The following is a 20,768-nucleotide window of genomic DNA, read 5'->3' on the forward strand; positions in this document are numbered from 1 at the left end:
CCGCCCACCACCCACCGCAGCTGATTCGTTTGACAGTTTGCCAAAAAACACAAACAAAAATCCTAATCACAGAGCAGTGACTAACAACTTTACGCCGATTTTTTCACCGTCGAATTCCGGATCCGGTAGAGATGGAAAGTGCCTCCGCCCCAATCAGCGAGGCGTGCGGGCGCGCCCTCAGCGACAAGACGTACGAGAAGCGCAAGATGGCCGCTTCGGAGATTGAGAAGATGGTAATCGAGTTCAACGCCAAGAAGAACGTCGCCCAGATCCGGCGGATCATCGAGGTGCTGTCGCGGGACTTTGTGACGTCGAACGACTCGAACAAGAAGAAGGGCGGGCTGATTGCGCTGGCCGCGACCAGCATCGCGCTGCAAAAGGACACGGAACACTTTATCGAGGAGTTGGTTAATCCGGTGCTGAACTGCCTGATGGACACGGACAAGGGCGTGCGGTATTTCGCCAGTGAGTCGCTGTACAACGTGATTAAGGTGGCGCGGGGGGCGATCATTCCGATGTTTCCGAGCTTGTTTGTGTCGCTGAGTCGGCTGGTGACGGATCCGGACCAGGCGGTTAAGAATGGAAGCGAGCTGTTGGACCGGATGTTGAAGGACATTGTGATTGAGTCGAACGCGACGTTCGATTTGAACGTGTTTATTCCGCTGGTGAGGGAGCGCATCTTTGCAAAGAACTCCTTCGCGAGGCAGTTTATAATTTCGTGGATTTCGGTACTGAACACGGTGCCGGAGATTAACATGGTCATCTACTTGCCGGAGATCTTGCTGGGTTTGTACCAGATTCTGGAGGATCCGATGCCGGAGATTCAGCGGATGTGCGAGTCGCTGTTGACGCAGTTCTTAAAGATGATAAAGGCCGATCCCACCGTGACTGACCTGTCCCAGATGGTCAACGTGCTGATCGTTCAGGCTCAGTCCAGCAACGTGCTAATTCAGTACACGGCGCTCATTTGGCTCAAGGAGTTTATCCAGCTTTCCGGCGAAAGCCTAATCGGATTTTCATCAGGGATCTTCACGGCGGTCCTGCCCTGTCTTTCCTTCGAGAGTGAATCCAAGAAGCAAATCAAAGATTGCGCGATCGCGATCAACGCGAACCTGCTGGAACTGGTCTCAACCAGTGAAAACAAAGAAAAAAATCTCAACGCCATGGAGCTGGACTCGGTAATGGAAGTGCTCCGCCAATATCTCATCCACAGCTCCGTCCCCACCAAGATCGCCGCCCTCAAGTGGGTGCACCACCTCTTTACGGAAGTCCACGACGAAATGTCCCGCAAACACGCGAAAAACCTATTCCCAGTCCTCCTGCGAGACTGCCTCTCCGACAGTTCCGACGAAGTCGTCCTCCAGGCGATTGTGGTCCTCGCGGAAATCGTCAACTCCGCCACGGCCAGCGGCAGCGGCTTTGACCAGCGTCAGTATCGACACTTCCTCATGGAACTGCTGACCCTGTTCAGCGAGAACAAGATCTTCCTGGAGAATCGCGGCACGCTCATCATCCGGCAGCTGTGCCGACTGCTGAACGCCGAGTACATCTACCGGACGTTTGCGGAGATTCTGCAGGAGGAGAGCACCAACTTGAAGTTTGCCTCGACGATGGTGCGCACGCTGAACATGATCCTGCTGACGACCTCCGATCTGTTTGAGCTGCGCAACACGCTGCGGGATATCAGGAATGAAAAGTCCGCCTCGCTGTTTGAGTGTTTGTACCGGTGCTGGTCGCACTGTGCCGTGTCCACGTTGTCGCTGTGTCTGCTGGCCCAGTGCTATCAGCACGTTTCGGAGATTGTGGTGCTGTTGTAAGTACTGCTTGATAGCCAGGTTTGAAGCTTTATTTTACAGGCGATCGTTTGGTTTTGGGGTTTCCTATGATTGTGGTTCTTTCAAAAATGTAGATTTGGATTTTTACAGAAAATTTGTAAAGGATATTTCAATGAAATTAATTAAATTACATTTTTGTCATGTTTTGGAGTTTAAAACTTAAAAGTCCTTTTTTGTAAAAAAAAAGCAAAAAAAAAACACTAAATTTATTTTTTTTACATTGGCTAAAAAAATTGCATTTGATTTTTCTTGCGTGGGGCTTGTTCTCAATATGTTTTAATGAAAAAATAAAATTATTTGAATTTGCTAATTTGAATACGACTGGAAATTAAAAACCTGTTAATAATTTTGTATTCGATATAATAATATTGAATATTTCGAACTGTCATAAAATGCTTAATCCTAAAATAACGGGTTTTGTTTTTGCCAAACAACAATCATTAAATTTTGTGGCTAAAAAAGATCAAAAATTATTTTTTTATTGTATATAGCGTAATTAAAAGGAACAACTCGTCTCTCTTTATTCAAATTTTTTTCATTCAGAAATTTACAATTTAAGAAATACCATATAAAAATATAATTTATTAAAAATTAAGAAATTGAAAGAAAATCACAAATTATTTTATTAAAAAATAAAAGTTACAAATACAGTGAACTCTCTGGCTGTCGATCTTCTCGATATCAATATTGCTCCAGCTGTCAATAAAATTTTCAGTCCCTTCAAGAAGATTGCTTTGATTTTGCGTTCTATAATTTGATAACTCCCTCTCTCGACGGTCCCTTCAATATCGACAACGAGAGAGTCCACTGTAATTCAAAATTTAAAAAAAAATCACTTGTTCAAAACAAAAAAAAAATCACTTGTTTAAAAACCAAAAAAATCAAGCTTAAAAAAAATTCAAATAAAAAATCATCAAACAAAATCGCAAATTTTAAAAATAAAAAAGAGCATTAAAAAGTCTACCTGTTAAAAAATCCCTAAAATTTAAAAATTCAAAAGCCACATATTCAAATATTTCAATCGAAAAATTCATCAAATCTAAAATTATTAAACACAATTCTAATCTAATCTAACTATAGCGCAGCCATCTTGGAGGTTGTTGGGGCTATAACATCCTTGTTTTATAAACGGCCAGGCCAACAGGCAAAGATTATTCGGTGTATTTGAGGTTGAGCATGAATGTTCAAGCAACAATACAATTTGGAATCTACATGAGAGGAAAAAAACATGAGGATCTCCGTGAGTTCCTGTTTGTTAAGCAATACATGTTTTTGGATAAGAAATTTAGGAAATTCCACAAATGCTCAGGACAATATTTGCCGTGATTATAGCGCCAATATTCGCTCTTTCTGGAAGAAAAATTCAAAAACTATTTTGAATTTATCAAAAATCAAATACTATTAAGAATTTAGAAATCAAGAAATTCCAAAATATAATGTGTGTGTGTGTGTGTGTGTGTGGTCCAATCCAATACCCGCTGGCCGGCAGCGAAATTATGGGAAAGCATAGTTTGTATCAGACTTGGTTATGCTGATACAACTTATCTCAGTCCCGGGTATTAGGTGGTGTTAGCCCTCGCGCTGCTTCCAGTGACCCATTTCAGAATGACAGAGCTCCTTGCGGTCCAATTCCGAGGGAAGAAATTCCAAAATATAATGTTATAAAAAAATCAAATAAAAATTAAAAAAAAAAATCACACATTTAAAACATAAGAAATTCAAAAAATGTAATAATTTTAAAATCAACAAAATGTTATATATTAAAATTTAAGGACGTACAAACATTAAAATGTTTCGAAACGAAACTATGAAACTATTGGCACTACGCCCCCCGGGGCATGGCCTTCCTCTAACGTGGGATTTCTGCTCCAGCGCCTCTGACGAGACAGGAGAAACCGGGACCGACGTTTTACTTCACCATCCGATAGAAGCTCAGTGGATAAGGCGGGAATCGAACCCGCGTCTCATAGCATCATCGGGATCGGCAGCCGAAGCCGCTACCCCTGCGCCACGAGACCCACCAAACATTCTAAAATTTAAAAAAAAAACTTTTAAGTTATAAAAATCCTTAAACTTAAAAAATCTAAAAAACTGAGATATCTAAATCATTTCACCTATAGTCCACACCAAAACTTCATTTTTTTTGCTTTTTGGGTGTTTTGCATACTCCGAATACACCTGGCTTATGGCGGTGTCGAAAACACCCAAAAATTTGATAATTTTGTTTATTGGACATTAAAAAGCTCTAAAAATATTCAATAAATCATAAAAATCTAAAATTTCAAAACTCAATGCTTTTAAAATTCAATGATTTAAAAACTCTAATATTCAATACTACAATTAAAAAACTGCATGAAATTTTTTAATCTAAAAAAAAAGCTCAAAAACTAAAATGTCAAATCCAATCAAGTAATTTTAATCTTTTTAAACATTTGGGTTTATAGGCTTTGGGCTCATGCATAAACTACGTGGTTTTTTATGGTGAGGGGTGGTATGACGAAAAACCACGCTCAATACAAAATGTTGGGGCAAACAAAAATTAATAATAAAAAAAATAATAATAAAAATTTATATTAAAACTAATTTGTAATTAATTGGAAGCGATATCAGGTTAAGGAAAGGAAAAAATTAAAAAAATATAAATTAAGAAATTAAGAATTCCGGAATTTAAGAACATAAGAATTTAACAATTCAATAATTTTAAAGTTTTAGAATTCAGGAATTAAAGAGATTAAAATTTAGAAATTCAAGGTATTTTGAATTTTGGAATTTACGATCAGTTTATGAATTATCGAAATCAGAAATGCTTTAAAGTGTTGATTTCCACTTTCCTTAAATGCTCTTTAATCCACCGAAGTCGCATACGTGTACTTTGTACACACTTTGCAAGGGCACTTGTAAACGAAACTTGAAAAGCTCAACATTGTGACAATGTTTCACTGAACAAAAAAAAAACAATTGAAATTTGATTTTTTTTTATCACTCTTCGTATAACTCCAACTCGGTAAACCTTTTTGTATAAAGATGTACGACTCGTGCTAAAAAAATCTTCTTTTTGCTACTTGTTTAATACATCACTACTATTTTTTTGCCTTTCTTACAAAAGAAAGGTTTAAGGTTTGCTTTTGGAAAAAACGCTTTTTCAGAAATCTTAAAAAATCGTGTCCGGCGAGGAATCGTCCCAAAAAAAAAATCCTATTACTAATTTGAAGGTTATGATGCCCTCTTTCGATTGAATTTTGGCCCGAAACCCGGAACTCAAAGCCTGATTTTTGAGAGCTCTTTTAAACCGCTGCGTAAAACCCACAATTTTATAATTCAGATTTGCAGCCGTGGGGTCGGAGACGAACATTTTATTTTTTGATTCTCAATTTTCGAGCAGTAAATGCCATTTTTAAAGGTATTTTTTGGACAATTTTACAGATAACACTATCAAATTAAAAGAATTCAGTTTAAAACAAAAAGTCATTCGAAAACATGCGCCATAAACTGTTTGGGCCCAAAATTTGAAGCTTTTCCAAAATGTATTTCCAGAGATGTAGCCATATTAGTGTTTTTCGTCTCATTTTTACCCTATTTTTTCCTATTAAATTTTTGGTTTTATACAGAATCATATACTGAACATCAAATTCAAAGTCCCGGCACGTTCTCGCTCAAAAGATCGACAAGTCGTCAAGTCGAAGCATAAACGCCAGCACATTGGAAGTGTTCTTCTGGCTTCTCATAATAGATTGACAAAGTGCAATATCGATACATATTTTTTTTAAGTTAATCATAGACTAACATTAAAGCCTGAGTACCCTTTATTATTTGTTTTCTAATAATGTCAATTCAATAAGTTTTTCTAAATTTAATATAATTTTCTTGCGACCCATAATGCACTTCTGAATTTAAAAAAATTGCATTCGAGGTTTAGTCTAAAAAGATTCGAAGCTTTAGGACCAATTCTCTGAGATTTCGGTCATTCGATTTTTTTTTGTATTTTTTAATCCGGCTAAAACTATTTTGGTGCCTTCGGTAGCCATTTTGCATCATTAGTTCCATGCAAATTTGGCAGCTGTCCATACAAAAATGATATGTTAGTCTCGATTTTAAATTTTAGAAAATATTTTTTTCGAAAAGATGGGAAAATTTCACGAATGTTTCATATTTTAACATCATAAATCGGACCATTAGTTGCTAAGATATCGACATTAGAAAATGGTGGATTGTTATGGTTAGACTTAGAAAACATCAATTTTCCTGTTTTTTAACCTTTGCATGGCAATATCTCAGCAACTAAGGGTCGTATCAACAAAGTTCAATAAAGCAAAATATAGAGAATTTTCTCAGCTTTTCAAAAAAAAAAAAAAAAAAATCAAGGGTGGGCAAACATGGGCACTAATTAAAAAAAAAACTGCGACTATTTTCAAAAAAGTTAAAAATGGCTATAACTTGAAAACGGTGCACTTTATCAAAAATTAACTCAAGAATTTTTTGATTGCAAATTTGATTTTACATCGAAAAATAAAGTTGAAATTTTTTTCGACCAATGTTTCGATTTTTTGAAAAAATCTGTATTGATTCATAAAATCATAACTCGGTCAAAGATTTTTGCCCATTCTGGAAATTTCTGAAAAGTTGGCATTTTATGTCCTCTAAAACATATCAAAAAATAAAAAAAATTAAAAATAGTGATTTTTTTGCAAATCAAGTTTTAGTGACACAAAGTTAAATTAAAAATCACCAAAAATTTTTTTTACCGTGTATCATTTTTTTTCAGTGTAGTCCATATCCATACCTACAACTTTGCCGAAGATACCAAATCGATCAAAAAATTCCTTCAAAAGATACAGATTTTAAAATTTTCACATATCATTTTTGTATGGACAGCTGCCAAATAAGCATGGAAAATTATATGAACATTCAATTTTGTAGCTTCTTTGTTCGATTTTAATCTGTCCCGTGACGTCATCAAAAATAAGTTTTTATTGTTTTTTAGGCGATAATTTGTGTACATGTACTTAGTTTTAAGCACACCATTTTGGCATGGGTGCCTGTTGGTGTTAAACAAATAAACAAATGATGCAAAATGGCTTCTTTGGGCATACCGAAGGCACCAAAAAAGTTTCAGCCGGATTAAAAAATACAAAAATTAAAATTAAAGAAAAAATACCGGATCCGTAGAGAACTGCTCTTAGGTCAAATTCTCACTGGGTCGTATTATTATGTTTCTGAAAAATTAATTGCACCAATATATTTTTCGGAGTTTCATCATTTTGTAAGAAAGCCTCTATTTCACCTCTGGTAATATTAAATCGGGTTTTTACTTCCAGCGCCGACATGGAGATCACGATCGACCTTCTCGTCGAGATCGACAAGCTCGTCCAGCTGATCGAGTCACCAGTCTTTGCTTGTACGTACCCGCATCTAGACCATTATAATTTCACTCGATACTAACTTTCAACACCTCCAACAGCCCTCCGCCTCGCGCTGGTCTCCCACGCCAACGACAACGCCGACGCGCAGCACCTGTCCCGCGCCCTGTACGGCATCCTGATGCTGCTGCCCCAGACGGAGGTGTTCAACCTGCTGCGGAACCGGCTCCAGTGCGTACCCAACTACTGGGGCCAACCGGCGACGCTGAGCTCCGCGTCGTCCAACGAGAGCCAGAGCAAGATCAACTTTGGCGAGCTGTTTGCGCACTTTAAGCGCGTCCAGGAGTTGCACCACCGGCAGCGGGTCGAGCAGCGCAAGAAGATGGGTTGAGGCGGGACTGCGGTACAGTAATTATTTATTATGACGATCAAATTAAAACTAGCGCGCATTCCACAACTATTTTTTTTGTTTATTTAGAATTTTAGAGTTTAGATGGGGTAGTTGAGCAGGACGTCCTGGCGGGCCAGCTCGAGCAACATGGGATCGTCGAAGAACTTGTTGATGGAGACGTCCTCGGAGAGTCCCTTGCGGCGTCGCGTCTTGATCATGAACTCGCGGGCGAGGTGGGTCGCTGGTTGGGGTTCCAGGGGGCGGATGACGATGCTCTTGTCCAGGGGGTCGCCGGGGACGATCTGCCAGTGGTGGAAGACGGACAGGCAGAAGGCTTGGCCTTGGGTGTGCGTCCGCAGGTCGGTTTCGAAGCCGAACGAGTCGATGGCGGGAATGAACGCTTTGATGGTGTACAGCGGGGAACCGGGGACGGGTGCGTCCTGGGTGACGTGGCCACGGCGCCGGGCGAGGACGGTGTACACCGAGGAGACGCAATCGGCGGGGGCTTGTACTTCGACGAAGAGGTACGGTTCCATGAGGCGGGGCGTGGCCATGAGGAAGGCGGAATAGGCGACTCGGCGGGCCGTCGGGATGATTTGGCCACCGCCGCGGTGGAGTGGTTCCTGGGCGATGACGGCGTCGAGGATTTTGAACTTGACGTTGCGGATGGGTTCCTCGCAGAGCGGGCCTTCGCGCGTGCCCCACTGGAACCCTTGCACGATGGAGTCCTTGACGGCGCCGAGCAGGGTTTTGTCCACTTCGAAGGGAAGCGTGTCGTCGACGAGGATGTTGGGGCCGGTGTTGTCCGGACCGAAGGCCCAGATCGATCGCGCCGCCAGCAGATCCCAGTCGTAGTTGACCTGGAAGAACTCGCCGAGCTTCTTCTTGTTCCACCCGATGCAGACGGATTCGTTCTCAATGTCCTCGGCCAGACCCTTCTCCAGCGGTTCCGCAATCATCGTAATTTTGTTCTTCTTATTCGGCGTTTCGGCGAAACACTTGAGCGAACTCGTCTCGACGACACTCTCGCAAAACGCAACCACCGGATCCGCGACCTTAATGTCAATCTCGGAGTACATCTTGCGCAGATCGTGCATCACGCAGTCCAGGTAGAGTTCACCAGTCCCGAGAATCACGTGCTCCCCCGATTCCTCCACCCGAGTCGACAGCAGCGGGTACGATTTGTTAACCTTGCGCAAACCGTCCAACATCTTGGGCAGTTCGGACGGGTTGACCGGTTCGACGGCGATCTTGATGATGGACTGGGTGTTGAACTTGAGCGGCCGGAAGATGAACACGTCCTCGTTCATGTTGACGTCGGTGATGGTCGAGGTTTTGACGATGCACTGGTCGATTCCCTCGATGAGGACCCAATTGCCGGCGGGGACGCGGTTCAACTCGACCTTGTACCGTGCCTCGTAGATCCACAACCGGCCGACCTGTCACGGTTGAAGAAACGGAATTTCAGATAGTGAGAAACGACAGAAAAAAAAAGAATTGGAGGAGGCAGGGTGGCCACTCAAGTCGGGAATAGGGTCCTAAAGCCCTATGTCAATTTTTCTCAGTGTTGCGTTCCTCACGCGCTCGTGAGCGCTCACTTTTCGCTCATTCGTGAGGAGGAGCGCTGCGCGAGCTAGCTCACGTTTGCCCGCGCTCACGTTTGCTCCGATTTTTTCAGCTCACGTTTGCTCCACGCTCGCGCTCGCGCTCATATTTCGCTCACGGATCGCTCATTTTGGACGTGTCGCTAATCATTTAACGTTTTTGAGAAAGTTTTTTTTTCAATTCTAGATGGATTTTTTGCGCCAGGTGCAGTAGGGCTGTGGAAATATGACTTTGTGACCATATTTTATGATATATGAATTGGAATAGCTTAATTTCATCAATCATGTTTTTAAATAAAAGGTTGGATTCGCAAGGGTCAAATAATTTTTTAGACATACAGTCGAATGTATAAATATTTTAGAATTCAAAGGCCTTATTGTAGCAGAGAGGGGCGGAGGGGTATAGACGCCTAAATAAAAGGGCCTGTAAACCTTAGAAAAACTTACAAAACAATGAATTGATTCAAGAGGATTTATGCTTCGGTAAGCTCGATTCAAGGTTAAATGCTTGTTTGATTAAAATAAAACATTAAACTGTTTTTATGTACCTAATCAGTGTTTTGACTACATTTCCAGATTGCGGGTCAGAATGAGCTACCATTAAAAAAAATTATTCCGTTTATTAAATCTTTCAGTGATTCAGTGATTAGAAACGGCTAATCATTTTTATAAGGTTAGTCTTTATTTGGCAAACATTTTAGAAAATAGGGTAACATTTTTGAAACAGTTCTATTTTAAATATATGCCTCAAAATTCCTAAGGGTTGAAATAACCCTTTTGACTCAAATCAAATAAATTGTCAATATTTTTCACCACGAAAAGGTTGGCTCTTCTTCCAACAAGTGGATTTTATTCAACACTTTCGCAACCAAACCTCTGAAAATATTCAATTACAATTTATATATGATTTTTTGAACAAAAATGATTGTAACTGTTTAAAAGATTATTTAAAAATAAATAAAATATACATAAATTGTCATGTTTTTGTACATAACAACAATACAATATGGTCCAATATGGATTTGATTTGTGAACAAACAGTGCATCTCTTCACGTCAATGAATGTTTACATTATGAAATTAGTTTTTTTTTTCCTTGTTCGAAAAATGTCTAGATTTTAAATAGAACGTAAATTTCGGTTCGCTGATCAAATCCATTTCAATGCCTACTTTTGTTTGTTCGACCACTTTCTTGTTTGTTTTTGCTGCCTGTGCTGAGATAGTTCTAGAAACTTCGTTTCAAACAGGCAGATGCTTCAACAGGAAAAAAACAACTACCTACTTTGGCTCACCAGCGTGAGCGAGCACGAGCTACCTGATAAAAACTCACGCTCCAGCTGGAGCGAGCAAGCCTTCCGTGAGCGCTCGCTCATTCGCAACCCTGATTTTTCTGTACATCGGTAAAAAACACGATTAAAAACCATTTCTGATCACTTTTTTTTAATTTAAATGCAAACAAACAAATTGCATTTTTTCGATGGATCAACTATGGTCCCCTTAAAACGATCTGTCAAGAAGGGCCGCGAAATTATTTTTTGAAAATTGATGCGGTTGTACAAAGGGTCATTGTACTCCATGGCTTTCTACCTAAGGTACTTGCGATTGAGTGTGTAGTAGTGCGGTTGTCAAAATCGTTATCTCTGACTCTCTCACTCCACTGACACTGACATTGTTTATGTTTTGGTTTTCCTGGCACGGTCCATTGTTCGTTTGTTATTGTTTTGGTTTTAGTGGCACGGATCCATGCACTCACACTAATGCAAAGCAAGATCGCGAGTACCTATGATATACAGCCTTGATTGTACTCAGAGGTAAGCTTTATCGTTGTGAACAATAATATCATAAATTTATGCTTAATTGAATGCTCAAAGTCGGGAAAAGTTGGGAACTCCAAGCATACTTGTTTGAAAATTGTTTGAATAATCTTAGAATATTTAGTACAATTTTTAAATTAATTTCACTCATTTCACCTTGAGTAACTAACTTTTTATTTAAGGTTTCTTTCACTATTGAAAAGTCTTTTTTAGACATAACAAATCCTATTGAATGTTGAAAGCATTTGACACAGATTTGAATTAGAGAGCCTATATGGAGAGGCGAAATGTTACTCTCAGGGTTCCAATCGAACTGTCAAATCGGGGTTCCAATCGAACAACAAGATCATGCAAGAACAAGGTCAGAATCAATTTAAAATAATTTTGAGCAGAAAAATGAGATTAACAACATTCACAAACATTGTAAAACTGTTGTTTTTATTAAAATGATAGTTTTTGTTAAGTTTGTGCTAGTTCGGTACAAGAAACGTTCCAGCACCAAAAATATACTACAAGTTTTTCAACCTTAAATTTGAATGACTTTGGGTGTTTAAAATTTCTCCCAGAACATTTCATTTCCCTATGTAGGTCCCTAATTTGAATAATATATTTTTTCATGAATCAAAAGATTGTTATGTATTTTTGATTATCACACAAGTTTTTACTTAATACAACAACAAAGCTAATAAATATCTATCACGGAAATAGAGCCTAATTTTAATTATTATGGCCAGCGTAAAGTTATGATTCTGTTTAATGTTTGTCACATTGCTGGTTTATTTTTTTGTGGCAAATATTTTTTTAATTGATAAACTAAATTCATAAACTCATTTCAACTATTTTGTTTCAAACGATTCGCTTGAACTTTTTGGTGAGTATGGGTAAATTACTATTGTTAAATCTTGATTTTTACTTATCGGAAAACTAAAATATCGAATAAAATCCAATCGTTTTTCGTTCTGAATGAAAAATTTATTATTTTTTTGCGTTTTGAAAACATGAAAAAAATTAGAAATTGCCAAAAAACTTAATCCAAGAAATTTTGGTTTATGTTATTACACATATCGATGCCTCTGTGCTCTCTTGTACTAAGCTTGCTGGGATTCCTATCCAGTTAACATTAGAAAGCACAGAGGCATCGATATGTTTAAATATTTTTTCTTTAAAAATATCGCTTGAAACATGTGGTAAAACATAGGATCTTATCAGATTTTTTTAAAGAAAAAATAAATACTGCACAACTAGATAAACTAACATTGATTCAAACAATTAAATACCAAAATTTACAAAACACAAAAGGGATCTTGGTAAATACTTGGTAAAATTTTTTGAAAGCATAATAACTGTAATCATGTTTAAATCTTTGATAAAAAAATTATAAGTGCAATTTTAAATTCAGTTATCTTTACCTTTTTGCCATCCCATTTTTCATTTCCTGCCCAGCTCTTTGAGGAAGGTGGGGCAATAATATGAACGTTTTGAAAATTACGTCATATATGGACACTCCCTGACCAAATTAAGAACAAATTTCTCAGGGAGGGTAGGGCAGTTGTCCCATTAGGGTGTAATATGGTTGTATGGAAAAAAATAAAGTTGTCCAAATTTAGTGAGCACAGCACTTTTTTAGTTCCTTCTGGGGCCCTAAACAACTCCCCAAAGTTTGGGACCGATTGGTTTAGTCCTCACTTTGCGCAAAGCGATTCAATTTTCCATATAAATTTGTATGGGGAAAACCATTTTTTTGGATTTTGGTATTTATCAAATCCACGTTTCATATCACTCAAACGCTCGGGTAGTCATTTGACCCCTATTTTTTTTCTTAGAAATCCCATAACTTTTGATAGAATTGACCAATTTGGATGCTTTCGGTTGCAAAAGATCCAGATTTGTCTATATTTTGAACTGCCAGATGGGGGACAAATGTGGTCCATTTTTACCGGAGATATTCCGGATTCTGTTGGGGTACCTCGGCCCTCCTATATGGGTATTTGGCCAATATAATAAAAACTTTTCAACAGAAAAATTTCGGAAATGATGCAAAACTACAAGGCATCATCCTAATACATCATCCTGCAAAAATAATTGACATGGTTAAGTCCTACGGGGCAGCGGAGCCGGTTCCAGTTGGGCAACAATTGACATCAGCTCAGTGAACCGTTTCCGGACAGAACCTGTTCCGGTGCCCGAAGGTCTTCAGCATGGCATGTATCTATGCAGGATGATGTTTTAGGATGATTCCTTGAAGTTTTGCATCATTTCCGAAAATTTTCTGTTGAAAAGTTTTTATTATATTGGCCAAATATCCATTTAGGAGGGCCGAGGTACCCCAACAGAATCCGGAATATCTCCGGTAAAAATGGACCACATTTGTCCTCCGTCTGACAGTTGAAAATATAGACAAATCTGGATCTTTTGCACCGGAAGCATTCAAATTGGTCAATTCTATCAAAACTTATGAGATTTTTAAGAAAAGAAAATAGGGGTCAAATGACTACCCGAGCGTTTGAGTGATATTATATCAAAACCGGACTCATATTCGGATGCTATGGAATGTCCTCTACAACTTTCCCGAAGAGAGTATGGTGCTAACTTGCTCCTGAAAGAAGATATAGCGTCCTCAAAACTCGTCTAAAACGTGATTTTCGAGCAAAAAACACGTTTTAGACGAGTTTTGAACACGTTGTATCTTTTTTTAGGGGCAAGCTAGCACCATACTCTCTTCGGGAAAGTTGTAGAGGACATTCCATAGCATCCGAATATGAGTCCGGTTTTGATATAGCATGAAACGTGGATTTGATAAATACCAAAATCCAAAAAAATGATTTTCCCCATACAAATTTATATGGAAAATTGAATCGCTTTGCGCAAAGTGAGGACTAAACCAATCGGTCCCAAACTTTGGGGAGTTGTTTAGGACCCCAAAAGGAACTGAAAAAGTGCTGTGCTGGAAAATCGATTTTGATATTACACCCTATTGTCCCATGTTGCCCCACACTGTGCACGCTAGTGATTATAGTGTTTTAGAATCGGGATGATGTCAGTTACCCATTGCAACTATAATTATATGAAAATTTTCACAAAAATACGTAGTTTCCTGTATTTTTAAAATGCATTTTTTCTCGAAAACAAATTTCATGATCATTATTTTTGCAATATGGTTATCAAATTCCGATTTTTTTCATACATTTCGGAAGTATTTTTTTTTATACTCAACATTTTCACAAATAACGTATTTAAAAAAAAAACTCAAAATTTCAGTTTTTACAATATGGGTAATGATCGGGATTTTTTCATACATTTCGAAAATAATAAAACAAAATCCTCAACATTTTCATAAAGCTACGTATTTTCGAAAAAAAAATCTCAAAATTTCAGTATTTTACAATATCAAATATTGGGATTTTTCATACAATTCAAAAGTAATAACACATTTTTTCAAATTACTGAAAAAAACACAAAACTACGTATTTTTGAAAAAAAAAAAAAATGCTCAACATTTCTGTCAGTTCAGTTCGGGACCATCCACAAACCACGTGGACACCTTTTTTTTTGGAAATCTGAACCCCCCCTCCCCCCCTCGTAGACAATTGTCCATACAAAAAAAAAAACTTTTTGTATGGAGCGTGGACAACCGCGAACCACCCCCCCCTAAAGTGTCCACGTGGTTTATGGATGGTCCCTTCAAAACAAAAACTCTAAGTTTTTTTTAAATATGTAGTTGTGCATATTGTGAAAACTGCAATTTTGAGTATTTTGTTTTTTCAAAAATACGTAATTTTGTGTAAAAATTTATTATTTTCAAGAAAATTGTAATAACTTACGAAATGTATGAAAAAATCCCGATCATTCAATACTTATATTGCCATCAACTTAAAATTTATGTAATTTTTCAAAAATACAAAGATTTGTAAAAATGTTGAGTATTTTCAAAAAAAAGTTATATCTTTCGAAATGTATAAAAAATCCCTATCATTTTATACCCATATTGAAAAAACTAAAATTTGGAGTACTTTTTGAAAATAAGAAGTTTTGTGAAAATTTTGAGTATTTTCAAAAAAAAAAAAAAATATTGCTTCCGAAATGTATGAAAAAATTCCAATCATTTGATACCCATATTGCAATATCAATGGTTTTGAGTACTTTTTTTTAAAATACATTGCATTTTCAAAATACAGGAAAAATACGGGTTTTGTGAAAATGTTCACGTAATTATAACTGCAATGGATAGCTGACATCATCCCGGTTCCAGAACGAATCAAAACCGGGGCATGACTGTACAGCACCGCAAAAACTTTTTTTTTTCGCAAAAAAAATATTTTTGTCAAAACTTAGATATTTGGGAAACTAATAATGGCAAAACAACTGAACAGGTGTTTTATGTTTTTTAAAATACTTTTGAAAAAAGTAAAAAAAAGTAGTAGTCACCCTGCAGATGTCTTAGGTTCTTGGAATAAACAAACAAGCAAACAAACCTGCAGCGTCCGGGAATCCTCCTCGTCCACCAGCGAATAGTTCTCACCCAGCACTCGAACCTCCTGCCCAGCGTGCAACGTCCCGCTCATAATCCGCGCCAACACCTGGAAGAACGTACAATCCTCCGTCGGGTACATCTTAGAGCTGTGCACCATCAACTGCGCGTTCTGGTCACAGTTCAGCATGTCCTGGTAGATTCCACTCTCCTTCACGCCCGTGTAAATGTGGTCAATCTTGCTCTGGGCGTTCTCCAGCGGCGACTGAATGTGCTCCACGCACATGTCCACAAACCCACAGAAATCCCCAATGAACCGGTTACAAATCAACCTTAGAAGTGGCCTTATGTTGCACTTCATCTCCTCCTTCGTCACTCGAATGTTCAGCTCGGCCAACGTGTCCGCCAACGTCGTGTCCACATCCCCCACGACCTGCGCAAACAGCTTGTACAGCGGCTCCAAAATAAACTCCACGAAGCTCCGTTGCGCCGAACTGTGCGGCGGTTTCTTCGTAAACTTCCTACTCTTATTGTGGAAGTACATGTCCCCCCACAATCGCCGCGCAAACTCCCCCGCACTCACCCCATCGTAAGTGTCCGCGTACAACCGGGCAAACGACTTCAGCGTGAAGCAGATCCCGTACAGCGAGCTTGCGAAGCAAACATTCCCCAAAATCGGCGACACCTGCTTCGTGTTCGCGTCCCCGTACAGCGTCAACAGTCCATTGATCTCCTCCACAATGTGCTTCAGCTTAAAGTACGCGTCCTGCGGCGGCAACTTCAACTCCAGCATCAACCGGTCCACCTTATTAATGCACACCGTAATCGCCAACCGCTCCTGAATCGCGTGCTTCAACAACCGCTCCGTATTCAACGACACGCCCTCCGCCGCGTCCACAAACAGCACCACCCCGTCGCACATCCGCATAGCCGCCGTCACCTCATCCGAAAAGTTCACATGCCCCGGCGTATCAAACACATTGATCAAAAAGCTCTTGCTCTTCACGTCCGGCAGCACCAGCGTTATCGGCGTCGCCTTAATGCTCACCCCCCGCTCCTGCTCCGTAAACAGCGTGTCCGTGTACCGCAAATTCCGCTCGTCCATGTCCTGAAACTGCGGATGCGTCTGCCGCACCAAACAGTCCACGAACGTCGTCTTCCCATGGTGCAAATGCCCAATCAACGCCACATTCCGTATCAACGTCGGCGTATCCATCAAATCCGCCAAAAACTCCATATCATAGCTCGTCTCCGGCAACTCCTGCTCCTTAATCTGAAACTTCAACCGCTTGACCGGTTCAATCAGCGGCTTGTCCAGCGGCTGCGCGTCCTCCTCCTGCACGATCGTCTCCACGTCCTGGCCGTACACCTCCAACGCCGACGGGTAGTACCGCTTGTCCTCGTGCAGCACGATCGCGCGCGAACTCCCTCCCGCATCGGCCCCTCCCTCTTCCCGCTCGGCTTCCTCCTCCGCCATGTCGTCCATGTCCAGGTCATCTTGCTGGTCCGGCGCGCCGTACAAGCTCTGGTCGTCATCGTCGTCGGTTTCCAAATCTGGCCCGATGTAGTTGCCGAACTCGTCGTACAAATCCGAATCCATGTTTGCGGTGGCACTCCGTTGACGTTCTGCAATGTTTACAAACGTTTTGTTTACGTCGCGGTAGGAAATTTTTACAAGCGTTATTTCACTCACCTTTATGCAAGATTCCAGCGAAAATTGATGCCTAATCAATTAATTTGCAAATTTCACACGAAAATATCACAAATTTGTAGTGTTCTACACGGATTTTCACTATTTTTGTGAGGAAAAATGAAGCCGCACGGCAAACGAAGCGCCTTTTCCAAACAAACAACCATAACCTCACTTTAGATTTTGACAACCTGCCAGAAGATGGATTCTGCAGCGGAATAATTCAGGGAGCACTCAGAAAATTTGTCGGAAAGAAGGCCAAGGAAAGTTTCGCATTCTTTTTTTTTCAAAATCATTCTGATGTCGTCATTTGGAGGGGGGGGGGGGGGGATGTTGGGGTCAAAGGGGGAGGGGGGCGGCAAAAAATAAAAATTTAAATCACAGGCCGTAGTTTCAACCTATGAATGAATAAAATGCTTTAAAATGCATTTTACACTAATTCAGTTGTTTGGCAATCATAAGTTTTCAAAAAATGTAAAATTTGACGAAAACGATAATTTTAGCGAAAAAAAAATCAAACCCCGATGGTTTGACACAAATTGTTGTCAAACGAACGGGGTCCTAGAAGGGGTCACTTTTTAGTTTGACACCCTCTTTACACGGAGCTCACACATACTACCAAATAATTGGTTTGATAGTAAGTATGTGTCCCGTGTACGGTACATCGAAAATTTTCAAAAATTCAGAAGTTTTTTGAATAACGCAAGGGAATGCGTTTTCAATTGATTGCAGCTCCAATTTCCATCGAAATATTGAAGTTTTTTGAAAAAAAAAACCTGCCTAATCGAGTTACAAAAAAAAAAAAAATGTCGCTGACTTATTTTTTACTGTCGAGCTTAAGAATGATCTCTGAACTACTCTAAAGTGATTAAGATTTTTTTTATCCAAGATGGCGGTAAAAATGGCGGTAGTGGAATATTGAAAAAATGCATTTTTTAATTTAATAAGCAATAAACCATTCAAATTTGATTAAAATGGGGTCGCAAAATTCCAATTTGATTATATGTACAAGTAACGATAACAAAAACATACGAAAAAAATGTTTCTGTTCATGATAAGATTATCCGAAGTCCCATACAAATTCTTCTTTTTAAATTTTAAATTTTCTTGTGTTGAAAATATGTCTTTTAAAAATTGTATTTTTTTTCAATGAATGCGTTTTTAAATTATTTTTTTTTATGTTCTTATTTTTACAATTTTAAATTAAAAAAATAGGATTTCACTCTCCAATTATTATTTAAATTTAAATATTTGTAAATTTTTGTGTTTTTTGAATTTTTAAATTAAAATTCAGAAATATCATAATTTCAAATTTTATTTTTTTTAATGTTGGTCGCAATTTTTTCAAATCTTTGATATTACGAATTTTCTAAATTTAAATTTATAGTAATTCAAAAACACAAAAATTTACCAACATGTAAATTTAAATAATAATTAGAAAGTGAAATCCAGAACATTTTTTAATTTAATGTCGCTCTAGAGAAAGGGGACCATCCATAAACCACGTGGACACTTTGGGGGGGGGGGGGTATGGCGATTGTCCACGCTCCATACAAAAAGTTTTTTTGTATGGACAAATGTCCACGAGGGGGTTCGAGATTATCAAAAAAGTGTCCACGTGGTTTATAGATGGTCCCAAGGTTCTAATTCCCTTACCTCGTCCCGATTCTTTTAAAAATCGACCCGAAAAATCAGGGGGCAAAAAATATGTATAAAAACAAACATTCAAATGAAAATATCGATAATTTTTGAAAAAAAAAAAACTTAGGAAAAATCGTTAATACTTAGATATTTTGAAAACAAATTATTGCAAAACAATTGGGTACTAAAGCCCTATGTCAATTTTTATCTACAACGGTAAAAAACACGATCAAAAACCATTTCTGATTACTTTTTTTCATTTTAATGCAAAAATAAAAAAATTACAAGACAACATTTTTTCGATGGATCAACTATGGTCCCCTTGGAACGAGCTGTCAAGTAGGACCTTTTCTGTCAAGAAGGACCGCGAGGTAAATTTTTCAAAATTGATTTAAAAATCCATTTTAAACTCTTTGTGGTCGTACAAAGGGTCATTGTACTCAGAAAAATAAGCTATATCGCTGTAAACAATAATATCAGCAATCTAAGCTTCATTTTAGGACCCAATTGGGCTGATGTGCAATGCATTTTATAAGGTTTGCTATTCCAATATTAAAACCGTGGTGGACATAAACTTTTGTTTTTATTTTAACTTCATTTTGAGCAAATCCTTTTAATTTTCGACATTTTAAGATTCTTCGTTTTGAGATTCGGCATTACAGGATTTTTAATATTTTTACAAAATTATTTAAACGATTGTTATTTTCTGTAACATTTTAATTAGCAAATACGAATTATTTAAAACGTAAAACGCCCACAAAATGCCACTTTTCGTTTCTGTTCCTTTTCAACTGCCGTTTGGAAAATTTAAAAAAATCTAAATTTGAAATTGTAAAATTGGGTCCTAAAATGCTGATTCTATTGCTGATATCTTTTATTGCTGACTTGGAAGGTAGTGTATCGTCACAAACTGGACCTTACCACATTAACATTAAGTTGACTGTCACTGAATCCGCTTTGTAAATGCTAGCCCCGATACTCTTCACGGGTGTTCGCCTCAGGAACAAGGAAAGATTTACTTTTTTACTATTGTTGCCAGCGATTTTCTGCACTTTTGGTGCAATATAAAACATACCTGGCATCAATGTCAGGCGATTCGAAGAAGTATTAATAATTTCAAGAAAAATTAGAATCCTGCGCTTCAATTAATCGCCGCAGAAAGATACCGTCGCAATGGAAAAACCTATGGAGAAGTCAAGAGAGTAGGCTTAGACAAAAAAAATAAACACATTTTGATTGTCAATCTTAAAAAAAAATCGTAGGGATTTCGGTGCTGGCTGTCGATTGCTTATTGGTTTAAGCTGTCTGATATTTGGTGACGGAATATACGGTTCTGCGATCTTCTAGTCCGGCTCGATGGCATCTGTACTGGTGCCGGAATCTGCGACCTACCCGATAAGCTGTACCGTACCGTCGAATGGAGGCACTGCGGGCGTTATTTGCTTTGTCGGGCCAACGAGGGGGGAGTCGTTGGCGAACCTGTTGCCCAGGTATACGCTTATCGGGACATGCCCTGAGGTTAAGCCGCCTGATTATGTTGGCACTAAAAGGCGCAAGACGACGGGGAAAATGGACACGAACAGTTTAGTTTTAGTTTCCAAAAGCTTGATTTTTCACTAAGAAACCGAATGTAATGAAAAATCACACCGCACGAACGGGCCACCGGAAGATCCAAATTTGTTGATTTTTCATCAACATTTCTTTTACCAAGAATGTTTATTTAAAAGAATCTTGGAATAAAAAAATCCGTAAGAATTGAACTTTCAAACGGGTTTCAAGATCTCCGGTGGCCACATCCAGAACCGTACAGTATAAACTGATCATGCAAAGTCGGTACAGACCTTCTTGAATATAGAGTGTCTGTAGTGCAATTTCGCCTTATGTACAAGTTTTCCATGTTCCCCGGTGGCCATTTCTCGAGTGTAATAAAGTCTTCGACCCCCGAACCCCACCCCCTTACTGTGTTACA

The 20,768-nt window shown here is 38.8% G+C and overlaps 2 protein-coding genes across 2 annotated transcripts; one reads left to right on the forward strand and one right to left on the reverse strand.

Annotated features, from left to right (window-relative positions):
* The first annotated feature begins 18 nt into the window (after positions 1 to 18).
* On the forward strand, positions 19 to 7,653 carry LOC6044318 (protein VAC14 homolog). The gene is made up of 3 exons (XM_001861815.2): positions 19 to 1,813; positions 7,151 to 7,230; positions 7,294 to 7,653. Exons 1-3 carry the CDS (start codon positions 132 to 134, stop codon positions 7,581 to 7,583), a joined length of 2,052 nt encoding a protein of 683 aa, XP_001861850.2. The 5' UTR covers positions 19 to 131; the 3' UTR covers positions 7,584 to 7,653.
* LOC6044317 (116 kDa U5 small nuclear ribonucleoprotein component) lies at positions 7,642 to 17,325 on the reverse strand. The gene is made up of 3 exons (XM_001861814.2): positions 17,162 to 17,325; positions 15,473 to 17,094; positions 7,642 to 9,022 (listed from the first exon to the last, which is right to left on the reverse strand). Exons 2-3 carry the CDS (start codon positions 17,066 to 17,068, stop codon positions 7,682 to 7,684), a joined length of 2,937 nt encoding a protein of 978 aa, XP_001861849.2. The 5' UTR covers positions 17,069 to 17,094; positions 17,162 to 17,325; the 3' UTR covers positions 7,642 to 7,681.
* Positions 17,326 to 20,768: the final 3,443 nt, after the last annotated feature.

This window comes from Culex quinquefasciatus, chromosome 1 (genome assembly GCF_015732765.1).
Source record: "Culex quinquefasciatus strain JHB chromosome 1, VPISU_Cqui_1.0_pri_paternal, whole genome shotgun sequence".
Lineage (NCBI taxonomy): Eukaryota > Metazoa > Arthropoda > Insecta > Diptera > Culicidae > Culex > Culex quinquefasciatus.

Bases quoted from the DNA above. Each gene is read 5' to 3' on its own strand.
- LOC6044318 (XM_001861815.2), top strand. From the start codon at position 132: ATGGAAAGTGCCTCCGCCCCAATCAGCGAGGCGTGCGGGCGCGCCCTC. The intron at 1,814-7,150 runs GTAAGTACTGCT...TTTTACTTCCAG, and splicing joins TCGGAGATTGTGGTGCTGTT to CGCCGACATGGAGATCACGA. The intron at 7,231-7,293 runs GTACGTACCCGC...CACCTCCAACAG, and splicing joins CGAGTCACCAGTCTTTGCTT to CCCTCCGCCTCGCGCTGGTC.
- LOC6044317 (XM_001861814.2), bottom strand. From the start codon at position 17,068: ATGGATTCGGATTTGTACGACGAGTTCGGCAACTACATCGGGCCAGAT. The intron at 9,023-15,472 runs GTTTGTTTGCTT...CAACCGTGACAG, and splicing joins AGGATTCCCGGACGCTGCAG to GTCGGCCGGTTGTGGATCTA.